At 38.6% G+C, this 27,088-nt stretch overlaps 1 protein-coding gene and 2 pseudogenes across 1 annotated transcript; 1 reads left to right on the forward strand and 2 right to left on the reverse strand.

The window, feature by feature from the left end:
- Positions 1–420: 420 nt before the first annotated feature.
- On the reverse strand, positions 421–1,359 carry LOC119800799 (annotated as a pseudogene).
- Positions 1,360–9,105: 7,746 nt separating this feature from the next.
- On the reverse strand, positions 9,106–10,044 carry LOC119826598 (olfactory receptor 51I1). The gene has a single exon (XM_038348008.1). The coding sequence runs from the start codon at positions 10,042–10,044 to the stop codon at positions 9,106–9,108; it is 939 nt and encodes a 312-aa protein (XP_038203936.1).
- An 11,380-nt stretch (positions 10,045–21,424) lies between these two features.
- LOC119827318 lies at positions 21,425–22,363 on the forward strand (annotated as a pseudogene).
- Positions 22,364–27,088: the final 4,725 nt, after the last annotated feature.

Here is a 27,088-nt window from a genome sequence, read left to right on the forward strand (position 1 = left end):
GCACCTTTCTTAACTAAGGAGGACACTTCATCCATAGGAATCCCATAAAGGTGAAAATTTTGACTTACTTTAATTCAGATATCATTAAATATCAAAACTATTATTAACTTTCTGTTTGATAAGTGTTAGGATGGAAAAAAGAATAAATTTATTATCTCTGCCTTCAGCTATTTATGTGATTAGAGAAGAAAAGTATGGTGTGTGTATTCAGAGATACGTGTACATCAATAAACTGTAAAACAGGATGCATTTGAGAATGTCACTTGTGATTCAAAATCACACAAGTAGTTATGCTTTGAATTCCTCCTCCTCTTCCTTGTGAAAACACCTACCTGAAAACTTTACCTGTGGGAGGCTTACAATCATAGTTTATGGAGACAATAATAATCCCTGCCCCTGAGTCTGTGATTCAGATCATTCTTATTTGCAGGAGAACAAGGAGGCAATTCCCCGTTGAACTGGAAGAGTCTTAACACTGTATATGATGGGATTGAGTACTGGCGGCACAAAAAGATAGACGCTTGACATGAGTGTGTGGACCAGTGGTGATGCATGCTTGGCAACACGATGCATCACAGACACACCAATCATAGGCACATAATATATAAGCACTGCACAGATATGTGACACACATGTGTTGAGTGCCTTCCTCCGACCCTCCCCAGAAGCAATACCCATCACTGTGTAAAGAATGAGCCCATAAGAAACCACAATAAGCAGTGAGTCCAGCCCGAAAGTGGCCAGGACAATGGCCAAGCCCAGGATGCTGTTCAGCCTAGTATCTGTACAAGGCAGCTGGATCAGATCTCAGTGGAGGCAATAAGAATGGGAGACGATATTTATGTGACAATATGGTAGCTGTTTTAAAAGAACTGGAAGTGGGGCCATGAGTACAATGCTCTTTAGTGTAATACCCAGACCCATGGATATGATCCGAGGGAGAGTTAGGATGGCCGTATAGCGCAGAGGGTTGTAGATGGCTACAAAGCGGTCGTAACTCATGGCCAACAGGACTCCTGACTCCATGCCAGAGAAAGTGTGAATGAAGAACATTTGGGCCAAACAGCCATCAAAGTCAATTCTGTAGGCACCAAACCAAAGGATGCCCATAACAGTGGGCAGTGTGGACACAGACACTCCCACCTCAGAGATGGCCAGCATGGAGAGGAACAGGTACATTGGCTCATGGAGAGCTGAGTCTGCCCGGACCGCTGCCATGATTAGGCTGTTACCTACAATGGCAACCACGTACATGATGAAAAAGGGAATGGACAGCCAGCCATGTTGGGCCTCCAGCCCTGGAATGCCGGTCAGAAAGACTGTTAGCAGGTCAAGACTTCCATTATTCTCAGCTCCCATGACACCAGCAACAGAGACAAGTCTTCACCTGCATTTGAAGCAAACTGAAGTTAGCCCACACCAGTTAGTCATGCCGGTTAGCCTCACCTGAAGGGAGTGAGAAAGGTGCTGGGTGAAGCAACAAGGCAGACATTCACACCGTTCTTCCTGGTCCCAAGTCCTCATGGCCCAGCTGATGCATGTCAATGATGAATTCCAGATTTCTAGATCTTATGAGAGGTTGTTTTTTGTTTGTTCTCTTATAAAATGAAGGCATACTAATCTCGTATTTAAATGAGTAGAGGTAGAGAATTTTGACATTCATTGCTCTTGTTTCTGATTCTCTAAGGTGGTGAAAGTAAATCTCTGTTTGAGCTAGGTTAGTGTCATCATGGAGTTGATATAAATATGAGATGACAAGAACCCCGAAGTAAGAAATCATAACCATGTGTTCTCACTCTGTTCCAGACAGGGAGCAGTGTATTGGATAAATCAAGGCTGTGGCTTTAGATGCCTGGAAACAAAAGTTCTAGATGAAAATGAGAACTTCTAAGTTACCAATGAGTGGAAAACAGAGCTCAGCAAACCTATCAGTGATGAAGTGCTACAAAAATGAGATTTGACCCAGAATCCATGGACATAAAAAAAGACAAAAATGGTTCTGTCGGCCATAAATGGACTAATCGTAGTGTAAAATTGCTGGTTTAGAAATATGTGACATGGCTTAATATAATGTAACATAATGAATGGTAGTTACCATAGCAAGCCAAATTTTTAAAAGAAATGTCAGCAGAAGATGAAATGACAGCGAAGTGACTGATGCTCTGGTGTTGTTCACAACAGACTGGATATGCAAATCGCAGCATCTGTGCGAATCCTTCACCATTACTCATTGTCGAATGGAGAGGATGGGGAGAACAGACTGGCTGATCCACCTGCAGCTGCCAGGTCCAAAATCAGGATCGTGACTTGGTCTGCCCCAACATCCACCATCTATGACCTGCTGGAGCGTGTGAAGGGACCTGACCCGCAGACCCAAAGCTACAGGATCTCCACAACACAGGGCAACAACGGGATATTCATGAAGGGTCTCAGTGAGGGCCCAGCATCGGTGGTGTAGTGGAAACCAGAGGCCTCAAACCAAACCAATGACTCTTTCCAATGAACACTTGAAGTAAAGATAAAAATTTGTGGACAAAGGGGGTTACTGCATGACTCACGGCGTCACACTGAAGCTTCCATGATGAGATTTTTTTTCTTTCTTTCTTTTTTCTTTTTTTCTCTTAAAAAAAAATTTTTGGGGGGAAGAGAGGGTTATAGGGGCAGAGGTCAGATGAAAAAAAGGGGGAAATAAACTGGTTTTAAAATACATAATGTGAGTTATTGAATAAGTAAAAAAAGTTTTTTTAAAAAAAGAAAGAAAATGAAATTGATGGTCTTCTGTTATATTTTTGTCTTTATTACATGTTACTTTGTATCTGCCTAACCTTCAGTATATCATAGTTTTGCTTATATGATTTATCCATAATCTCCTCCATGATATCTTGCCACCAAATTGTCATCCAAGCTTTACTTAATTACTCTCAATAATTGAATGCTTTCCCCTCCCCCAAAACACTGACTGCATCATACTTGGTTGTCTTAAAGGTGACTTTTTTCCTCTTTGTTTGAATGTTTGTGAAAACATTAATCTTAATTTGTGAGCATGTATTTTCCTGTATATTTGTTATTTAATATCTGTACCTCCTCCTAGAATGAAACCTCATCAGAAAAAGGGAGAACAATTATTTTATCCAGTAATTCCTAGTACTTGCCCAAGTTTAAATATATAGCAGACTTATATAAAATACTCAACAAATAAGCAATTGAATATGTAAGCAATAACTGAAAGCTTTGGAGACAGTAATTTATGATCCCTTCTCCAGCTGCACATTGCTCATACTACACTCCGTTGTCTACTTCTCAAAGTTCTCACTTTTAGTTCCACACAGGATTTCTCGGCAAGCTTCCTTCTGGAAACATGAATCAACAGTTTACACAGTGACAGTGTTTCATAATACTGGGTAAACATAAATATAAATTTATCTCAAGCCTAACTTTATAATATTTTATAGACTTGATATTTTGTTAACAGTGACATTCCAGCTTGGACAGAATGCAACTGTATTATTAGTATATCTTGACAATTACTGTTTATAATATTTCTGTTCAGCAGCATATGTAAATTCTTCTTGAGAACAAATATTCTCTTGCATTTATTTTAAACCTAAATTCTTGGGCATAGCTTTGTCCATGAAATGAATCTCCCTCAAAGTTGTCTCCTTATACTTTACTGATTCCTGTATCATTCTTAGGACAGTCTACTGGTTTGAAAATATGGCTTTCTACAATTGATTTTTTATTCCTTTCTAAAAATACTATAATTATGTTGATTTCCATAAACATAAATGTTCCAAAAACACTCTCCCACTTTCTTGTGCTGAGGATTGTATTTTTCACATTATTTGTATCAGGCTTATATTTACCAAACTTACTACAGTCTCATTTGAAGCTGAGAGGCAATTCTGTGGTAGCTACAGAGTTAATACTCAGGTGGTTGGTAATGCCCAAAAAATAGTCTGCCATTATCTTTTTATCATTTGTATTACATCATGCTATGGTATCTGGCTGACTGGTGAAATTTGTGAATATGTCTTCAATGATAGTGTTTGGAAAATTTGAGAAATTCAATGAAGAAATCTACTTCATAGCAGGGAATGTCGGTACACACCTTTAATCCCAGCACTTAGAAATCAGAGGTAGGCAGATCTCTGAGCTCAAGGCTCTCTTGGTCTACATAGCAAGTTCCAGGGACAGCTATATAAAAAGACCCTGTCTCAAAAATAAATAAACAAACAAAAAACAAACAAATACACTCAATAACCCACCCACTTACAATTATTTCTAGTAAAATGATTGGTATACACTCTGTCCTCTCCTCCCTGTTAGACTATGGACTCTTTTAAGCTTGTATTTCTGTTTGGTCAAATACCCTCCACAGTACTTCCTGTGACTGACTCTGAAATATGCTTTTGGAAAACTAAAATCATAACTAGATAAATAGAATAGAGGTGTAGATGTGTTGCTCAGCCAAAACTGAGAGTCCTGTGTTGCATGCTCTAAGCAGTTCTCAAACCAACTGTGACTTATGAAAGCATGCCACATGGGAAGCTTTGGAGAAAATCAGGATAGTGAGTCCTAACAAGAGGGGACCACACTGGAGATGAGTGGGGCCAGGGCTGAAAGGAGGTGAGTGTGGAGGTCACAGAAAGTAATTTGAAGCTCATAAGAGGAATGTTTTCCCAGAGTCAAAAGTACACTGTTTGTGTGCAGTAGAGATATGCAAAGACAGAATAAGCCCTCATGGTAGTATGGAGAGGGGCTAGAAGCACCTGCTGAACTGAGATTGCAGGTCCTTGCAGCTCTCTGCCTGATCTTAGGCCTGAGGTTGCAGGCAATCAAGGTCTCTTCCATTTGTGACATAATTTCTAAAGACTGTGCATCAATGTGAGACATGAAATAGACTTATTATTGTTACTATTATTATAATAATTATTATTATTATTATACCATCTGTATTACTAAGTGTACCTCTGGCAATCCCAACTGAAAGCACCTGGGAAACTACAGAAAACCTATAACAGTGAAGTTTTTTGACTTGTTGATTATCTTAAACCTCTCTGTCATGGACTAAACAAACTATAGCATCTATTCAGAAACACACAGGAATTAACAGAAATTCAAAAATACAGGACTATGATAATAAAGACTGAAAAGCAAATAGAGTGATGGATAAAACACACCTGTACACACATCAAGAAAACACAGACTCAACATCACCTGAGAGGGCTTTATGAAGAAATTCTTAGATTTACAAGTGGCCAAAGTTCACAGTGGTTTCAGAGTAGCCTCAGGCAGCCACTAGCTGAAAAGGGAGATGGACTTTATATATCAAGGCAAGAGCTTTCTAAAGGCCTAGGACTTTGGGGTTTTATTTTGTTCCAGAGTGATGATGAGATGTGTTGGGAAATGAAGAGGGTGAGATCTCATGGTGGGAATTAAAATCAAGAACTTTTGAAAGCCATTTCCCTTGGAAAGGTATTGCCACCTCTCCCTAAAGATAAAAGAATTTCAGCTCCTTGCATAAGATGGAGGTAGAGAAAAGAACTTCTGGGCTCACTACATGCAACTCTAATCACTGCACAATAACCAGGCCAGTGTTCAAACTGTGCCTGGAATCCAGAGGCACGATCTTTGAATACTGAACTTTAAAGAACCTCAGTTTCCAGGCAAAACTTAAAGCTTATGAAGGGAGAGAGCATGGGCAACCTCATGGTTTAAGCAATAGAGATTATGACCTTGGTTACATTTATCCATTTGCCCCTACTGCTTCCTATCCAATTCCTCAGTCAACACTTCCATCTCCCACTGAACCTTCCACCAACTTCCACAACTTCAGGGTCTCTTCTATAATAAACATATGAGGGTGTGAAGGAGATTCAAACTTACATAGATATTGGTTGAACCCTACCCATGTAGCCTGATTGCTTCCCGACTGTGAGAAAATAACTTTCTTTCAACTTGGAACTTGTTTTTCATAGAACAGCTAAGTATCTATGAGACAGGTGTTCAACTGGAAAAAAGTGAAGGGCCTGTTTGATTAGAGTTGAATGGAGTGTGTGTAATATCCTCACCACAAGCTCTGAGGCATCTCTCAATTTTCCATCCCCAGTAGTTTTTTTTCTTCAGTGTCTGTTATCCTCATTAAATATTTCATGTACCTCTTCTTCATTTTGGTTTCTGGTGGAATGAGGCCTTGTAGAAGAAAGAACGGAAGGGAAACAGCATCCACTTCCTGTCAGGCTGTGTATGCGAGTGGAAAGGGAAATGGAGCTTGGCAAAGAGATTCTTTCTCCTTCGGAGTTCTGCAGTACTGGAAGAACAAGTGGAAATAATATCTGCTCCCACCGTTGGTTATTAATTGATCTGGAATAATGAGTTTGGATACTAGATATGGAATTCAAAAGAACTTAGATAAAAAACAATCTTGTAGCATCAAAGAACTGATTTCAAAAGTTATGGGCGCTGAGGCTCCGCCATGTCCCTGTGATCTTTAACTTTTGTCCTTTTATAGAATCTGTAGCGATCTCTATCAAGTAGGTGGATAAATTTTAAAAAATTACAAATAATTATTCATTCAGGTAGTGATAACACTGTAATATTAGTGCAGTACATAAGATAACATCACTGCAAATCTTGACTTAAAGTGTTTATTATAAGTTTCAACAGTCACTGGTGGGGAAACATTTGCACATTCATGTTTATTGCAGCACTAGTCATAATAGTCAAGATGTAGAACCTGCCTACATGCCCATCAACAGATGAATGGATAAAGAACGTATTATATCCATGTGACAGAATTTTAATCAGCTAGAAAGAGAGTGAAATTAGGTCATTTGCAGAAAAATGGGCTGTCCTGGAGTTCAACTTGTGAAGTGAAATAATCCAGATTTAGAAAGAAAAACATTATGTTTTTCTCATATGCAGAATCTAGATTTAAATGAATTAAATTTAAATGAATTAAGATGAAATGTATAGATAATATGAAAGTAAAAAGGCAATAGGGAGGGATGTATTTTTGTTTGCATGTTTGTCTGTGCACACATGTGTGTGCATGGGCATATGTTTGTAATATGACAGGAAAGGGGGACTATTCAGAGGAATAAAAACCTGACAGAAGGGAGGAGGGAGACAAGGGGAAGTTTGTGAGAGCGAACACAGGTGTTGAATGGTATGCATCTATAAAAATCTCAAAACCAGTTCATGCGCTCACTACAAAGTAGTGCAGAAAGAAAACTGTTGTTTTTTCTCACCTGTAGGTCATGTACACACACACACACACACACACACACGCAACATTAAGGTAGTAGAAGGATGAGTTAGGAAGTGGAGGGATCTAGCAGAGAGGAGATGGAGAACAGGAGAGGGTAATGGGAGAATGTGTTCAAAGCACTTGATACACTTTAATGTACTATTACAAAACATGTCAGTACAACAAATATGGACTAATAAAATGTTTTAAATGGATATTTTGTTAAAGTTTAGGCATTTGTGAAGAAATCAAGAGGTTTCTCCCAGGTGAAAGCTTAAGTGGAGAAATCCATACATCCAGACAGACATATAGAGATCCTTACGTACATACATACATACATACATACATACACACATGAGCAAAAGTGGACTGTCTTACAGTAGAGTGCATGTTTTCTCAGGAGATGTCCTAGTCAGTGTGCTTGTACACACTGAATTCTCACTGATACACTCTGATCCCTTATCTCATCATAACATTTAACTTGTTTTTTCTTTTTAGTTCTGTCTACTTATTTGACAGTCCCATTGAATTTTTCGATGTTAGGTGAAGGTGGACTTAGAAAATGGTGATCAGGATTGTGAGGGAAAGGAGGCACATCAGGGGACAGTCAGCGTGAGATGGCTGGAGGGTGCTCAACAAACTCTCATCTGAAGCTAAGCTTATTTTACCTCCCTCATCTCATGCTGACTGAACGGCAGTAAGTCTGTGTTCACTTCTCCATGGACACCACACTCCTGAGATAAATAAGTTTTCCTCAACTTTATGAACTTTATGAATTATTAATTGAATAAATAAATCTTTAGATCTTGTTTCCCTGCTTCTCAAGAGAAAACTTCATTGAATAAAATTAATTATGCCTTTCCCCAAATATCCAAGGCTATTATTCTAAGTTAAAGGTATCAGAATAAGTTGGGCAGTTTATTAATACACAGACTGTTGTGTCTGCTCTCCAGCATCTCTTTCACGAACTCAGAGAGAAGTTCTTGGAGTTGTCGTGGCCCATAGATCTCCAGGTGTGGCTCATGATGCTGGTCTGGGAATTGTTTTCAGACACTCAGATGTGTTCTATTGCTCTTACTCCACAGCGAATGCACAGCTCTTGGTCCTGGAAGGTCTTCAGAGACTTGTAAGATTTCTAAGCTATAGCCATCGAGTTTTTGTTTAATGTGGTTCTCGTTAGGTAAAGTGAATGTGGAGATCAAGATTCTGTTCTCTAACAAGCTATGAAGTGTGGCTGTGCTGCTTCTTGGACCACAACTGGAGAGCTGAAGATCTAAATTTTCTGGATAAATATTTTATCTCAGGAAATGTAATTTTGGCAAGACTTTAACCCTCCCTTCTTGCTGCCATCCTGAAGCAAACACTCTAACCTCTATCAGCTTTCATAAACTACTTCCTAGCCAAACAACATAGCCTGTCTCTATTTCTATGAATAAATCAACACCAAACCTCCATAGCATTTTCCTGTATTTAAATTTATCAGCTCATTCTTTGTGATTTTAGAATTCTCTTCGTTCAAGACAATTTGCCCGGCATATTTTGTTACTCCTAGAAAACAACCAACACTTTTTCAGGGTATCAGTTGTTGTCTGTACATCTTTGACCTGTGCATCTGTTCATTTAACAATACTTGCCATTATAACAGTCTTAGCAACTAGCACACAATTCTCACAGTCAGTGTCCAATAACTAAGTACATCATTGTATTAAGTTAGATATTGTTTTATTGACTATAGATTCACAACTATCAAGAACTTGAGTCCTCTTTGTTGTTTTAGTAAAATTCTTAAACTTGGCAGACAAGGCTTACTCCTTCCTCTAAATGAACTCTCTCAGTGTCTGAAGCATTCCTCAGGTCTAGGATTTATGAAAGACCTTGAGAATTCCTTTTTGTATTTCCTTGGTCTTTACACTATAGATGATGGGGTTGAGCATGGGAGGTACAAAAAGATAGACATTGGACATCATAACATGAACAACAGCTGGAGCACTTTTCCAGAAGCGGTGGATCATGGAGACAGCAATTATGGGCACATAAAAGGCTAGCACTGCACAGATGTGTGATATGCAGGTGTTGAGTGCTTTGAGTCGTTGCTCCTGGGATGCAATGGCCAACACAGCTCTCAAGATTAATGCATAGGACAGAAGGATGAAAACTGAATCCACACCATATGTAAAAATGACCACAAAGAGTCCATAGATATTGTTAACATGGATGTCCCCACATGCCACTTTCATCAGATCTGGATGGAGACAGTATGAGTGGTGCAACACATTGCCCTTGCAAAAAGGCAATCGTTTTACAAGAAAAGGGAAAGGGAAGAGGGTAGTGAAACTTTTGGTAAGGATACCCATGCCCAAAGCCAAGATGCGGCTATTAGTAAGCACAGTAGAATAGCGTAGTGGGTCACAGATAGCCACAAACCGGTCAAAGCTCATGGCAAGAAGTATGCCTGATTCCATGAAAGAAAATGTGTGGATGAAGAACATCTGGACCAGACAGGCATCGAAACCAACTTGGCAGTAGTTGAAGCAGAAGGTAGCAAGCACAGTGGGCAGTGTAGATAGGGACACTCCCAGATCATTGAGGGAGAGCATAGAGAGGAAATAGTACATGGGCTGGTGCAAAGGAGGTTCTCGAATGACCAGAGCAAGGATACTGAGGTTACCTGAGATGGAGATGAAGTAGAGGAAGCAGAAAATCAGGGCAATCCAAGCTTGGCCTGTCTGCATCCCAGGAATGCCTGTCAGCTGCAGTGTGGCTGGTTGGAAGGGGGTATCATTCAAGTCCAGCATGGCAGGCAGGTGGTAGGATGCAGATGAGGATTAGGCCCGAGAGGGGATGTGAGGAGAATTCTTCACTTCCTTTCTCTCAGATATCCTGTCTACAACACAAAATGCCAGGCCCTTAATATGTGTGCTACATTCTGCCTTCCCCATTAGACTGTTAGTTCTTTAGGAAAGGAACATATTTCCACTTATTTGTGTACTGCCAGGCAGAGCATACTTCCTAGGACAGAATGCAAAAGGCTGGTGATCAAATGAGTACCTATAACATAGCAATGGGGCAGAGACATGAGCAAACCCTCTGGCCATTACCATTGTTACAGTATTCTACCACTTCCACATATACTCCAGAAATCATACACTGGGAATTAGAGAGAAAAATAGAAATTAAGATAGACCAGAAATATGCCTTTAGAAACTCATCATTTACTAGCATTAATAAGCTACATGTAGCCACAAAACCTTACCTCTAATATCCTTTGCCTCAACTTCCAATGCTATGATAACCCATCTCACACACACACACACAAAAAAAATCTACCTCTGAAATCTTAAATTTCATTTTATTGCATTTTAACATTAGATTCTTACTTCCTATCTCTCTTGCCATTTGATGTTTGTGATTGCTTAGGAAACTTTGTAATTGCTCCATTTTCTTCTGGTCAATTTGTCTATTAACTTTTCCTTTTTTATGTACTTCCTGATATCCTCTCTACTGAAACAGGTACCCTGATCTTTGCCTTTCTTCTCTTTGAAATGTATATAGAAAACTAGAAATGTTTTTAAAAGTTCTATAATCAAACCAACTGTTTGGGTCCATCAAACCAAAGAAATAAAACATTTTTTTGGAATTTTAAATATATATGTGTATTGATATAATATTTTATATTTCATATATTATATATCATTATTGATGCTTACATTTTTAAAGATATTTGCACATTTATTTCTTCTTACCTCAGCTTTGGAAGCAGGAGTCCCACTTTTCTGAAGGTAGGTGCTCCACTTAGATTCCCTTCCCGCTGCTCCTCCCAGACTCCTGTTCCAGCTGCACAGGACTTTCAAACTTGTTCCTTTTTTGGCTCTTTCTCTTCAGGCAATGGCTGTGTACGGAAGCACCCAGCATACAGACATGATACCCTTTCTCTCGAGCTTCCTCCAGTCATGGTTGTTCCCTACACGTACTTAAATTTCTTTCTTTCTCTTTTTCTTAATCTCTCCTGACACCAGGGAAGGTTATCTGCTTGAGTGTCTGCTTCCCCAAAATATTTCTGAGTCTCTCTCAATGCCAGGATATGAGTCTTGTTGAACTTAACCTACTAGTACTGATTGTTTCATTGAACTGCAGTTAACACCCTTTTTCTATCCAAGCATATTTCTTTAGGATCACCTCTTTGTTTCTAAATGTAACAAAAAACATGTTCTTACACATTGAACTTCCCTTCAGAATGAATACTGCTGGTAACTCACCTTGTTAAAGCTGCTTCCATCTTACAGAAACTGCTCCATTTTTCTATTGAAAGTAGATTATTCTCTCATACAATGCATCCCAATCACAGTTTCCCCCATTCCACTCCTCCAAGTTTTCTCCCAGATCTCCTCTCCTCCAGGTCTACTCTCCCTCAGTTTCCCTAACAACTGCTTCTTAATTTTCTACCTATGTTAGTTTCTTTGGGTGTCCTTCCTGAGAACCTCTTTCTCTGTCTTTGTTTTTAAGCAGCCATGAGAATGTCAACAAATGAAATAATGGAATCATGAACACTGAGAAACCATCTCATAAAAGACGACCTTTTAGTCTTTATCCAAAGATGCTTCCATGATGCCCAAAAGCCCAAAATTAAAGCTTTATTTTGGTTCATAAGTAAAGTGACTCCTTACATTGTTTGCAATTTCTAGAGTTTTCATTCTGTTCTCAGTACCCTGGGAATCACACTGAAATGTGGTGGTGACCAGAGTGTGGAGAAAGTAAACGTATTAGTCACAATCCTCGAAGTATGTGGGACATGAGAGGACAGCCACATCTTGGCTTCTGAGAAATGAAAGCATCTCTTTCGCTAGTGTAACTACTTGTCATCTATTCTCTCCAAACTTCTCTTGCAATTTCAAACAAGGGTGAAAATTGATGTCTCTAGTAAGGCTTTTGTAGATTCACTCTATATAAATATGATCATTTTAATTACTTTTATTTTACACTTTCTCTGGGTCAAGAAGAAATGGAAAATTTTGCAACTGCAAGAAATACTAAGAACTCTTTCAAAATATAGACTAAATTCAGCTCCCTTTCCTTTTTTCTGGTGAGCCAACTGAAAAAATTAAGGAAGGTGCCAGACCTCCCTGTCTGGAAAGAAGCTCTGAAAAATTCACACAAAAAGCAATTCCCACTCCAAGTGGTGTGTTTTTTTCTTTGATTATCTGTTTGTGTGTTAGGCAATGTCCCTCAAATGCAACCCCTCTAGGAATGAAGGTCAGAAGATGTAGCACGCACATGTCCAGAGCCCTCTAGCACTTCAGAAAACCCATGCTTATACTTCCATACATGTCCAGACATTTATAGTCACTGTCTCACATCCATATATGTGACTTGAGTACGTAGAGCCTTACTAAATCCTCCTTTGCTAGGTCTGACACTGCTGCACCATAAAACTTAGGAAAACTCATGACTGCTTATTGGTGCTACATATACCTCTTTGTTCACATCTATACTCTCCTTTACTTATAAAACATTCTCCCACATATACTCACACAAGGAATAGCAAATCATCATCATTTGCAGACACATAGTAGCACCCTCACTGATTATATTCTCATTATATAGTCAACAAGCAATCAACGAAGATTAGAAAGTATGCTGTTGAATAGGAAGTTTGTTTCTATGATTTGTTTTACCTGTTTGTTTTTGTTTTCTGTAGCTTCATACACAAGATTTGGGTAGAGGAAATCATAATTCAAAATACAGGTTTTTAAAATAAGTGTGTAAAGACACTCAAAACAAAATATAAATTGGTTGTATCATCTTCTTAGCCTAAGAACACATGGTCTGATAAAAGAGCTTTGATTTAGATAGTAGGAACCTGGCATTTTCCTGTGATCGCTGACTTTAAAAGGAGATATATTTGGTCCATTGTGGAGGGAGGATACATAGATTAGGAAAAGGACTGCATTAGAACTGTCTGGATGGGAACCACTGTGATCGGTGAGGGAGGAGCACTCACTGCAAGGAAGCTGTGCTTTGTTTGTAGGCGGATGTGCTGTGATTTGTTGTGCTGTGCTGTGGGTCCAGCCGTCAGAGCGGCCTTGGTTCATCTCTTTAGGACATAAATTTATAAACCCTTCAAAATCCCAAAACACTGTATTAATTAGAAGAGTAGGAAAGTGGTATAATTAGCAGATGACATCAATAAATAAGGGAGCTGTTCTAAATGAGAATTGCTCCCAAGGGAATCTAATTCTTGGCCCTGGTATTTTTTATTTCATCATCTACACCCACTAGTGTGTCAATTTTCCTTGCTGAGTGTAAGAAGAGGGCCTGCTTGTTCATCCCGGCTGCCAGGCTAGCTTAGCCCCGAAATAGCAGCACAGAAACTGTATTAATTAAATCACTGCTTTGCTCATTCACTCTAGCTTCTTATTGGCTAACTCTTATATTAATTTAACCCATTTCTATTAATCTGTGTATTGCCATGTGGCAGTGGCTTACCAGGTAAAATTTCCAGTGTCTGTCTCTGGTGGCTCCATGGTGATCCTCTGACTCTGCTTTCTTCCACCCAGAATTCAGTTCTGTTTTCTCTGCCCACCTAAGTCCTGTCCTATGAAGCCAAGGCAGTTTCTTTATTAACCAGTAAAAGCAACACAAAGACAGAGAACTTCCTACACCCTCTGGGACTGATAGCACACTGCGCACATATGATGCAGGGAAACATACACAGCCATAGTCACCCTGAGATCCCACAGGTACATTGAAGGGGCGTGGTTGATCGGCAGTTATGATTCACCAGACTAGCTTTAATATATATATAATTCAGCTTAAAGAAAAGGGAACTTACAAATCCAAGGTTCCAGTGAGGAGCTCAGGAAAACAATGTGCAGGTGGGCCACAGGCCCACAAGATTTTATAAGTAAATATTAGCCTAAGGGGGACACGCCTTACAAACAAGGTGATTGGCTAAACCCAGTATACATTCCCTTATCGTTCCGCCTGGGCGGGATTCTGATTTAGAGGCATTCAGTCATAATCCCACAGATGGTAGCTTTGCCCCATTGGCTCCTCAGCCAAGCACATACACCAAATGTCTGAACCTGTGGTTCCTCTCGTACTGAGCAGGATTACCATGGCAACTGAAGGGGAAGCCTAGCCAAAAACCTTGTTTTGTAAGGCGTGTCCCCCTTAGGCTAATATTGACTTATAAAATCTTGCGGGCCTACTGGCCCGCCTGCTCTTTGTTTTCCTGCGCTCCTCGCTGGAACCTTGGATTTGTAAGTTCCCTTTCCTTTCCTTTATTAAAACTGAATTATATATATTAAAGCTTGTCTGGTGAATCATAACTGCCGATCAACCACGCACCTTCAGGCAACAACACATCATCAGTAGGGTAAAACTAACCTGTCTCACGATGGTCTAAGCTTCCCCTTCAGTACATCCTCAGACACTTAAGTTATTAATAATATTCACATTTTATGTGTTTGCAAGAAGCAAAGAACCACATAAAATAGTGAATTGCAATAAATCATATAAATGCTCACACATTTAGAGGGAGGCATAATTTTGTCACAGCTTTGAAAAATTTCCAGAAAGCAAGATAAATATGTAAGTGATTATAAAGATGGACACAGGAGTGGATAGGAACCATGCATGACCATGTTTTCATGGAAAATAGACAGTGCTATGAACAAAGAGCCATCAGTCCTCCGTGGATATGGCATGTTCTGAAGACAAGAGTAAGGCTCATTAATACGTAGTAAGTAGCTCCCAGAGAAATCTTTTTGACTTTGGAAAAGAAGATTGTACGCACAACAGGATCTTTATTTTTCAGAAGTTGGCAGACTCAATGGTTACTTGGCCATACTTGAGATAGTACTTTGCTTAGTGCTTATTATGAATATGAAAACCCTTGGGAGATGCTTTATTCTACAATACTAGAATTACAATCAGAGTAAGATGAATTAGCCAGGATTGTAAGCCTTCAAATCCATTTTGTACCCTTGTATGTCCATTCTCCATATAGCAAGTGCTCAATTGTTATTTTTGGGATATTCCAACGTCCTATATGAGCTACTTTCATATAAAGTCAGCTGGTGGGAAGCATTCATAGGTATAGAGCCTCTCTGCCCAGGCTTACTTCAGGGTGTCTCTCACGGAGATCATGCTTCTTCCATTACTTCCTTGCTTGGGTTCACCTTTGCTGATAATTGCACCTCACGTCATTACACAGGAGTTGCATTTGGTTATTGCAAAATCTCCATGATGCATCACTGTCTGCTCCTCACTTTCTCAGTTACGAAACAATTTCCAGGATAAAATTTATTTCAAATTATTATGCTCGTTATATTGTAACTTATCTCTCAATTCCATCCTCAGTGTTGTTTGTTTGTGATTTTGTATGTAAACACTTCAAACTGTGTCCCTTCTTTGCCAATCAGCACCTAAGATAAGTGGCTACAGGGCACAAAGGACCAGGCCAGGATGGGGGTTGCAGGGCCACATTTGTTTTATTCTGCTGTGCTATTCCATCCGTACTTCTCACTCAAACACAAGTAATTAACACCAGAAGCATTAGCTGCTTCCACTTTGCAGCTTCCCAACACTTCTTAAAACAAGTTACTATGTGTTCTTAAAAACCTCAAAACAAACCAGAAAAACCTCCTCCAACCCTTTTTTCTGAAGACTAAATATCAATAACAACCAGTCTCTCTTCTGCACTCTAGAGAGTATAAGACCACATAATCGATGGCCTCTCCTAAAAATCTTGACTTTCAGCTTTTTGGAACTCTTATTTCAAGATTGTAATATTTAATAATCCCAAATCCCTCCTTTTCTTCATCCAGGATGAGGCTTAGAAGTCATTTCCTGAATTTGCTACCTTTAACATTACCTTTGAACTTTGTTTTGTCTACCATGCTCTCTCACACAAGGCTAATAATTCTGTATATTGATTGCCTTGGTTCTTATATTTTGACTGGACTATAATTAAACTCTGATTTTGTTGCTTCCTGGAATGTGACTTACATACATCTGAATCCTACCATTAACAAAACATAATGTGCTCTTAGCATGTACTAACTGGAAATAAATGGTGAAGTTGCCACTTCCCAGGATTGAGAGGAAAGTAATGCGAGCGCTGAGATCAGGCATTCGTGGAGCAGAGGAAGCCTTATGCTGCATGGATGAGGCACATCCTGGAGAGAACACCGTGATTCTGGCCTGTATTCTTTTCAAAAGAGTACATGGTTTTTACAAAGGGACATCTGGGATATGGATGGACTCATAAGCATAAATACCAATAACACATCAATTTAAATAAAATACAAAATATTAAAATAATAAAGAAAAGCTTCTTTGAATATGAAATTGCCCAATGAAAAAAATCATCTCTAAACATTCAATAGATGAACTTAATACCTAAGTGCCAATGAAGCACGGAACTTCCCTCTTCCCTTGACAAGAAACTAGAGATCGGCGCTAGATATTAAGGAATGGGAGGAAACCAAAGGCTGTAAGTCCGGATGCTAGGTAGTTATGTGGTTACACTAGACCATAAATTTTAAGTATATATCCGAGGATACTTTATTATCTGGAGATGATCCCCAAAATTCAGAGAACTGAGTTTCAACAGAGGATTTAGAAAGAACTAGTCCCATTCGACACATTCAAAGAGATGAGAATAAAAATATACTCTTGTTTTTCTCTTCACTCTTTATTTCCTGGGCATACACATTACCTACTGCATAAAGCTAAGGTATGCTGGGCAGTGGTGGTGCACACCTTTAAAACCAGCACTCTGGAGGCAGAGGCAGGTGAATCTCTGTGAGTTTGAGGCCAACCTGGTCTACAGAGAGCTTCAGGACAGCTAGGGATACACAGAAAAACTCAGTCTCGAAAAGAAATAGCAAAAAAGCTGAGATTTCTCTGGTATTGAGCCTCTGTGGTCTGACCACCAATCATCAGATAATGTGCTGTGTTGGTGTGAGAATTAGCTGAGCTCATTTCCAACTGCAAGAGTACATGATTTAATTGTGCCAGTCTCTTTAAAGACCTCAGGAGACCTGGAGCTCCCTGAAGAATTCCCAGAAACAAAGTGTGCTCTCTCTGGAGATTAGAGTGAGATATAAAAATTAACAAACATGAATTCACTTCAGCAAAATGAAGGGCATGTTCTGAGTGTGCCTCTCATCTACCCATCTTCTGGTAAGTTCCAAAACTTTGTAGGGGATAAGATGGCTTACCTCTGAAACCCTGCTCAAGAGAGGGTTTACCTGAGTAAGAGTAGATGAGGGTGGAATGGACTGGGTAGATGGCGTCTTGACTGCAGCTTCCTAGTGGAATGAGTAGAGGGGGCAGGAGTATGAGGAGTTGAAAGCAGGTGTTTGCTCTGGAGCTGCCACTCTCTCATTTTGGAATTCCCGATGAATCACCAAATAGCTCACTTCCCGTGGTCAACTTCAGAGTTTTAAAACTAAACTTTCTAAGGTTTAGTAAGACTGCCACAAGTTCAGGTAGCAAAGCAGGGCTCAGAGCTCAAGACTATCCACTGTCGTTGGCCCAAAAGCCTAAGCACAGGTAATTAAACTTCACTTTAACATTTTCCTTTCTAAGTGGGGAGATAGCAGTCCCAAAATACCAAGTGATCGTTCTGAAAACATACATATGAGTAACATTATACTAATTAAGCAAGTAATATTAAGGAATAAGTAAGTATATAGATATATGTATGTATGTATGTATGTATATGTATATATATATATACACATATATGCATGTGTATAAGAACAATTTAAAGAAAAGGCTAGGAATCTGAAAGAGAACAAGAAGGACATATAGTGAGGTGAAAGGAGAAAAGCGAAGGAAGAAGTTATGTAATTATATTATAATCTCGATTTAAAAGAAAAAATAATATTTACTTCACACACTATGAGAAAACATTTTTGCTGAAATTTACAATATAACCTTTCAGAAAGCTTTTTTTAAAGTCCCTGGGATATTGAAAGGATAAGAGAAGTCAGATAATTATATCTACTGATGAACCATAAATAGCTAATAATTTCTAGTCTTTTCTCATTTGTGCTATAGATTGAAATCTATGTTCTGTAAACAAATTTCCTGGAAACCAACTCTGTCTATTTCTCACTCCTTTCTAGACCCATGAAAGTCTTCATAGATATTTGTTATTTAATTAAGTAATATTAAAAGCTGGGAAGGATTGAGTGTCCTTTAACAAAATAGCCATATGTTAGATACAATAATTAGTTTTCCAAAGTCAGTATCAGAGTCAGGGAGAAGCCACAGCAGTCTGACCCCCTGCCAAAGGAGTCTTCCCTTTCCACATTAGCTTCTTCTATACAACTACAGTAACATACAAATTCTGGAAACATTCTAGTTTCCAGAATCAAAAGAAACTGGCTTTACCTGTGTCTGCCTGAGTCATTTACCCTCCTTGATCACAGGGTCCTAGGAAACCTTCACTCAGAGACACAAAATTGTATTTTCTGTTTCTTTTCCTTCCATAATGTTTTAATGATTCCTCAAGATCCTGAGTAGACAGACAGTCCTACAGATCTCTATGAAAACTCTATACTTACAAACCATGACTGACAAGGCAAGAATTCATCGCTTAGCCTGTTTCCATATATGTCAGGGATAAATGTGCAATCATTTGAAACAGGTCTCTGCAGAGAACCTTACACACAGCATAGCCAGCACACTAATGTTCTTTTTCCTTTGTTGATGTTTGTTTATTTACTGATTTCCAGGAATGTCACAATCTCATCACCACCCAGTTAAGGAAAGACTGTAATCATAGATGTGTCAGGTGTTAATTCTCTCCCCTGTCTAAGAGAACTGTCAAAGCATAGTCTGATCTTACTTATTTGGAAACTAGAAAAAAGACAGGAGAGTGGTACTTGTTTTCTCCCAGAGCTGTAGGCACACCTCATTACTACTGACTCCAAGTCTAAGACACATCTCCTTATATCACCCTGACCTTTTGGTTTTGGTTTTGGTTATTTGTTTTGTTTTTGTTTTTTGTTTTGTTTTTTTTTGTTTTGTTTTGGTTTTTGGGGTGTGTGTGTGTGTGTGTGTGTGTGTGTGTGTGTGTGTGTGTGTGACATAACCTGGGTTTCTGGAGCAAAGGAACCTAAAGTCTAGCTTTGGCATGAGTTTCTGGAGTTCTCCCAAGGCAGGGCACCCTGAAAACTAAAACCAAGGGCAGCCAGATGAGAAGTCTTCTAACATTCTCTAGCCTTACTACACAGCAGAAAAAAATAACAACATCTTGAATTTTGCAGGAAAATGGATGGAGCCATAAAACATTATTTTGAGTGAGGTAACCTAGACACAGAAAGACAATTATCACATGTACAATTCATAGGTGGTTTTTAAACATAAAGCAAAGAAAACCAGCCTGCAAACCACAATTCCAGAGAACTTAGACAACAATGAAGACACTAAGAGAGACTCACATAGATCTAATCTACATGGGAAATAGAAAAAGACAAGATCTCCTGAGTAAATTGGGAGCATGGGAGCATGGGACCTTAGGGGAGGGTTGAAGTAGGGAGGGGAGAGGCAGGGAAGAGAGCAGAGAAAAATGTAGAGCTCAATAAAAATCAATAAAAAAAGAAAATGGAATCATGTCAAAAGTATTAGTATAAGACAAGACACAATATAGTCATTTAGAGTAGGATAGCTATAAGAATCAAGTAACATGTGAGTAGTGGTCTTAAAACATCTGGAGAAAATAATCTTCATGCACGTAGAGAGAAGTGTGAATAAACAAATCAATATGCATGCATGTATTTGCACATGTAAATGCTACCTATATATCTGGTAAACTGAGATAATGAACAAGATAAGATGTGTGCACATCTATGTTAAATAGAGAAGGAGTGTGAGGCTACATTGTGTGAAGAAAGCAAGATTGTGAGGAAGAAAAGTTAGAATGGGTGCTCATTGGAGATGGAAGTCAGACTGAGTCTAATGTGGAAGGGCAATGAACGTGTTTTTTGAAACAGCAAATATTTTGAGAGTCTATGAGACTATATCAAGGTGTAGAAGTGTCTTTTTGGAACAATGCCCTCCTATACTCTGAAGATGAGTATGTACTGGACACTCAGAATTTATAATTTTTCCAGAAATAGAATCTGTTTACCTTTTCAGAAATATATGGATACTTTCTTACTTTTTATTATTGCTCTAATTTTCTTTATATCATATCAAATTATATTAAAATTTTATATATTTGATATAACTTATTTAAATAAAAGTTTATATTTGTCATCCAAAGCATGCTCTATTATAATTTTTTTAAATCCTGTTATTATTTTTAAAAACCCCATTTTCAGTAAATGTAACAATGAAAAATGATGTTCAAATGTGGTCAATTAACTCAGTCTCTTAATGTCCCTTCCCCTTCCCTCCCAAGTATCCACCATGATAAATGTTAGCTCTGGAGTCTAGAGATGGCCCAGTCATTAAGAGCACTAGCTGCTCTTACAGGGACTAGCTTTTGTTTCCAGCACCTACATCTCAGTTCACAACTCCCTGGAACTCCTTCTAGGGTATCTAATGCCCTCTTCTGGCTTCCATTGACTCCTGCATACATGTGTGTACATAAACAAATACAAACAAACACATATACATACAAATATACATACAATATAATAATATAACCTCTGAATTGTAAAAAGACAGATTTTTTCCATAATTAATGACAGATAACTAAACAGTGTTTTCTAGGAATATTTAAGCACCCTCCAAAAGTTATTGATGACTCCCAGTACTTGATTTTCTCCTGCAACAATGATCCATTTGAATTACTGCTTACATATTTTACATATTTACGTGGTGCTCCTAAACTTCATGAGAAATGTGAACAATATGGAAGAAACATGTTTCTCATGGTTAACTGAGATTTCTGAAGTAGCATACAATGTCTTTCCACATCCAGAAAGCAGGGAAATGTAATCCTCATCAGTAGCTTGATGATCATAAAATATGAAGCAAGGCAATGTGCCTGCATTAGTCTCAAACCAGTAATGAGTGCACCACATGTTAGTTGTAGAGACTTCCTCACTACATGTCTTGATTCCTGGTTTCTTGTCCTTCAGTTAACACAACTCTTGGAATTACCCAAGCAAGAAGCATTGACCCCAAGACGCATCCTGGGTTCTTCCTGTTATGGCGCTGTTCAATGTCACTCGCCCTGCTTCCTTCCTCCTGACTGGTATCCCTGGTCTGGAGAGCCTCCATCCCTGGCTGGCAGGACCCCTCTGTGTGATGTATGCTGTAGCCCTTGGGGCAAACACTGTGATCCTTCAGGCCGTGCGAGTGGAACCCAGTCTCCATTCTCCCATGTACTACTTTCTGTCCATGTTGTCTTTCAGTGATGTGGCCATGTCCATGGCCACACTGCCCACTGTGCTTGGAACCTTCTGCTTTGATGCCTGCAGCATTGCTTTTGACGCCTGCTTAGTCCAGATGTTCTTAGTCCACTCTTTCTCCATGATGGAGTCAGGGATTCTTCTGGCCATGAGCTTTGACCGCTACGTGGCCATATGTGATCCCTTACATTATGCCTCTGTGCTCACCAATGAATTCATTGCTGGAATGGGGGTTGCTGTGACTGCTCGAAGCTTCATCACTCTTTTCCCCCTGCCCTTCCTCATCAAGAGGCTACCTATCTGCAGATCCAATGTTCTTTCCCACTCCTACTGCTGCACCCAGACATGATAGAAGCTTGCTTGTGCTGACATCACCAATCAACAGTATCTACGGCTCTTCGTTCTTGTGTCTACCTTTGGCAGGGACCTGCTTTATCTTTCTCCCTATGTGCTCATTTTGCGTTCCGTTATAGCCATTGCTTCTCATGAAGAACGCCTGAAAGCTCTCAACACATGTGTGTCGCATATATCTTGGCTGTACTTGCATTTTATGTGCCAATGATAGGGGTCTCTACCAGTACACGCTTTGGGAAGCATGCACCACGATATATACATGCCCTTATGTCCAATATCTACCTCTTTGTGCCTCCTGTACTCAACCCTCTCATTTATAGTGCCAAGACAAAGGAGATACGACCGTGCCATCTTCCGAATGTTTCGCCGTACCAAACTGTGACTTTCACATCTTCTTTAGGATCTGATGATTGCAGCGCCTATGGGTTTTCACTGATGATGTCATCAATATGATCATAATTTTCATCATGAGCATTATCAATATTATAAGTATAATATGGATGTGCAAACATGGAAAGCTATGAGACTAGGAAAATTAAGACACAAAGCATAAAACATAAAATAAGAAGGTACAAGGCAATTGTGCATTTAGCTAGCACATGTGTCATTCACAGAAAGGTGAATGTTGGAGGCAATTGAGTAGTTGTGTAATGTTTTACAGATTAGCCTAAACATAGAAATATTTTTATAAAGATAGCAAATTTTCCTAATGTAACAATTAATTTTACTGAGTCATGAAATGTGCTATGTTCTAGTTTAAAATCTTTGTATGCATTGACTTAATGTTCATACTAATCTCATAAGGCACAGAGAATGAATTGCTCAGAGTTACATAAATCTTTGAGATTAAATTTATGTTTGCTTCCCACCCAAGTACAGCATCTAAATAAAAGACTACATCTCACTTATCTGCATTGTATAAAATCAGCTGGCTGTCTTATATGCATTATATAAATCAGCTTGCTGTCTGACCTGCATTGTATAAAATCAGTTACTGTCTGACCTACATTGTATAAAATCAGCTCATTGTCTGACCTGCATTGTATAAAACACCATTGCTCCCTGATTTTCCCCCCAACACCATTGCTATAAACATTCCACAGCTTGCTCTAACTTCACAAGGTGAATCTGATAGGCTATTAGAACTTACTACAAAAATGAATGAACAAAGATGACCCCAAAAAACTGGTAGCTGACAACACTGAGAACTTTCTAGGTTATTTTCTACATCTTTTCTCTCTACTACTGCATTTATCTTTTTCCCAGAAAGACAGGGCTCAATATCACAGATTCCTTTTCTTTTTTTCATTGTTTTTATTGAGCAATATGTTTTTCTCCACTCTATCCTTTCCTCCCCCTCTCCCCCTTTACCATCTTCCATGACCCCCATGTTCCCAATTTACTCAAGAGATCTTGTCTTTTACACCTTTCTATGTAGATCCATGTATGTTTCTCTTTGTGTCCTCTTTGTTGTCTAGGTTCTCTGGGATTGTGGCTTGTAAGTTGATTTTTTCTTTGCTTTATGTCTAAAAGCTAGCACAACTTTCTGAATCATGAACTTTTCTATAGGCTGACCGATAAAGCTGGAGTCATGGTTTCTCTTTTCTCTTCCTTTCTTGGGATAATAATCTTCTTTCATGTAATTCCATGCTAAGAGATGTCATAAACCATGTTATAGAATTCTCAGAAGAAAAAAAAATACTCTGGGATACACAGCATAAAACATTCATGATTCCCTAATAGAAAATGATTCTTTCTGACCTTCTTTTAGAACAATTTTCCTTGTATGCCATTTCTTTGGTGACAGAGCTTACATTCACCAGGAAATAGCTTATCTAATTGTGACTACCTCAGACTAAGCTTGGCTTATGTCCAGCTGAAAAAGAAATAGGTGCTTTTGACTATGAAATCTGTTTTGTCAGGAAAACAGCTAGAGACCCAGGACAGCAGAGGACACCATTTGTACAAAGTCTTCTTCTGTATGCCAGACCCTACTGGGAAATGTAAAAAATGAGTGACACGTACAACGGAGAGAGCTTTGTGAGTATAGACAGAGTCAGGATTTGTGGGCTAGCTCTCAGAGTTCATTGACTACGGCAAGAAACTCATAGTATGCTGGTATGGCAAACTTAACTTTTCAGAGAATTGTTGAATGATGTAGCAACATGATTTTAAAGGAAAATAAATAGGGATATTTAATTTAGGTCAAATATAATTGTAAATTTAAAAACAACTTTGCTGAGTCAGAAAAAAAACTCATATCTTGCTTTAGGATACAAATGATAATTTAATGGCATGGGGTTTTATTTCTAAATAAAGATGTCAATGAAAGAAAAGGCTTAAGGGAATTGCTAAATAAACATAAGCAAAACACTCCCTGGTGGCCAACCAAAGACGTAGAGAGAGATATTTGTTTTGACAATAATCTTACATTAAGAAACAAAAATAAAGAGCAAGAGATTAGAAAGCCTCCTTGGTGGTTTCTGTTTCTGCTCCACTTTCTCCCTTTGTTTCTCCACCATTAAATACAAATTCTAATGGTTTTCAGTAGCAAAGACAATAGGCTGGGTTTTTTTTTTTTGCTTTATTTTGGATGCTGGACAACTTATACAGTTATTGTCAAAGCCACAGTAGGCCACCCCTACAACTACAACCCTAAACAGAGCTAAGCCAACCACCATTGGGTTTTTATACTTGTTGTTTTACTGCAATGCTTCCTTTGAACCCAATGTTTATTTCCATATTGAAATACAAAATATCTAGTTTAGTCCCAGGAAAAATATTTAAAAGACAATTCCTTTACTTCTTTTTAAAATCCCATTAGACATAGTTTTAACTTTAAAAATGAAATATTAGACATTGTTCAAACTAAGATTATTGAGAAGACAAGTTTCTAATTTACAGAAAGTATGTGGAAGTATGGGAGTCATGCTTTCATCCCGACTTCTCATGGATACATGTCTCATCTCCATAGTAAGGATTGAGTTGGTCAATAAGAACAGAAAGCTAGGAAGAGCAATTATGTTTGCACAGAATTCTTGATCTTTGTGCCTCAGAGTTAAGATTCATAAAAGTCCTATGATAAATAAGATCCAACACAGAACATAAGAAACCAAAGTGACATTGCAGGGAGTTCCACAGGATTTCAAGGAAGGAGAGATTCTTCAGAAATGACCCTCACAAGAAGACAGCAGCCATTCCCCAACAGTGACTCTCAATGTCATTTCCTATGTACCCTAAAGCAGAGTCAAGGAAGTGCTTTGCAGATCTGACTAGCTCTTCTCAAATACCACAACTTTGCTGCTGCAGATACAGTCCAGCTATCCTGGAAGCGGTCTTCACTACCATGGTTTTATAATGCAATAAACAAAGCAACAGGTTCATCTTCCAAGTTAGGTTAGATGCCCTTTCAGGGCATTTCCTCATCAAGAGGACACTGCTCCATCACCAAATGGATATGTTTTCTAATTGTAATGATGAGTCATAAACTCAGAGTCCTCTGCCATCCTATTTCACCTTCGGTTGTGAGGGATCTAACTGTTGTTCCCTCTGCATCTTGTTCATATTTATTAAATAAAAAGTTTTTGCCCTTTCTTTCCATTATATACAGAGGATTAGTTCATCAAATATGTGTGATAAAATAAAAGAAATAATTATCCTTAAATGAATGTTTAATTTATTGATTTTTTTTCTGTACTTGTATAATTTGCACTCCAGTTTGACAAGCACTTAAAGGTTTGTCATTCATAGCAACTCTTAAACCTCCAACACTCTTCAAATGTAAAGTACAATCTCAAGACAGCTTCTATTAATCTCTAGATGCAGGTGTTACTCACCCAAGCACTGGGGCATGGCAGGCGGCAGGCTCAGATGTCAGATGTCTCAGTTAGTACAAGTTCAAAAGACAGAGCTGAGCAGCAGACAACTTGAGTCTTACATCATTTGCTTCTAGCATGTTGCTCAGAAAATTCTGTCTAAAGGAATTTTCGGTGCTCATTCTTTCTAGCACAGAAATTAATTAGCAGCCTGCATGTAACGCCAACATTAAAGCACTATGGAGACTGGGGGATGGATTCTGAAGGTAAAGTGCACTGTTTATGAACTTTGTTCTTTCATTTAAAGGAATATAACAGCTCATCTATTACTTATTCACTCAATAATATTTACCGAAACCTACAATGTACCAGGTTTGATGTGAAGACTGTGACCATAAGACTTAGTCATTTGAAGGTGGTCAAGATCCTACAAGAAGAGTTACAGGAAGAATTTAGTCTGTCAACTACTCCAGTGCTTAGTTTTTATTTATCTTCATACACATTCCTCCTTTTCTTTTATGTTCCTCTTTTTATCAAGAAAATATTAATTATACATAGTAATACAATTTGGCATGATATTTTAGTGCATGCCTGCTGAATGCCTTTTACTCATCCTCCCCTTCACAACCTCTAGTAATTAGGGGGCTACATCCAAGTCACTTCCTCAAATTCCGCATAAGGTGAGAAACATGTGGTATTTGGGGGGTAACTGCTGTGAAATGATGTCACTGGTGAGGTAGCCTCCACAGACATTGTATGAAGGAATGACAAAGGCTGGATACCACAAAACTATATTAAAGGGAATACAAGTGGAGAGAAACAAGATTCCTGGGTGTTAGAGATTGAAGGGCCTGGCCCATGCTGGACGAGAACTCTGCTCTGAACTACACCCCAGTCTTTATGGTCTTGACATCTGGTTCTTATTATTATTGTTAGCAGAGATGAGCTGATCCTTAAACGTTGACCAAGTTAAAGTTTAACAGATGGCCAATGGCTTTTTCTATACTGAGCACAACTTAACACAAAGCCAATTTTTGAAGATGTAGAAAAGTAGGTAAAATATTTTTAAAAACTCAACAATTTCTGCTAAGCAGATATATCCAAAGCCTATATATAAGTCAGTGACAGATAGTAGATTGGAAATATTTTATACAAAAATTATTCAACAAAAATGGAGACATATCATTATGCTTCACAAGAAATACAACTCAGTATTTAGAACCCAAATATCTACAAGACATTTTAAAAATAATGTAAATGTTTCCAATTATAGAAAAGTATTGTTGGAAATA

This window comes from Arvicola amphibius, chromosome 1, assembly GCF_903992535.2.
Source record: "Arvicola amphibius chromosome 1, mArvAmp1.2, whole genome shotgun sequence".
Classification (NCBI taxonomy): Eukaryota; Metazoa; Chordata; class Mammalia; order Rodentia; family Cricetidae; genus Arvicola; species Arvicola amphibius.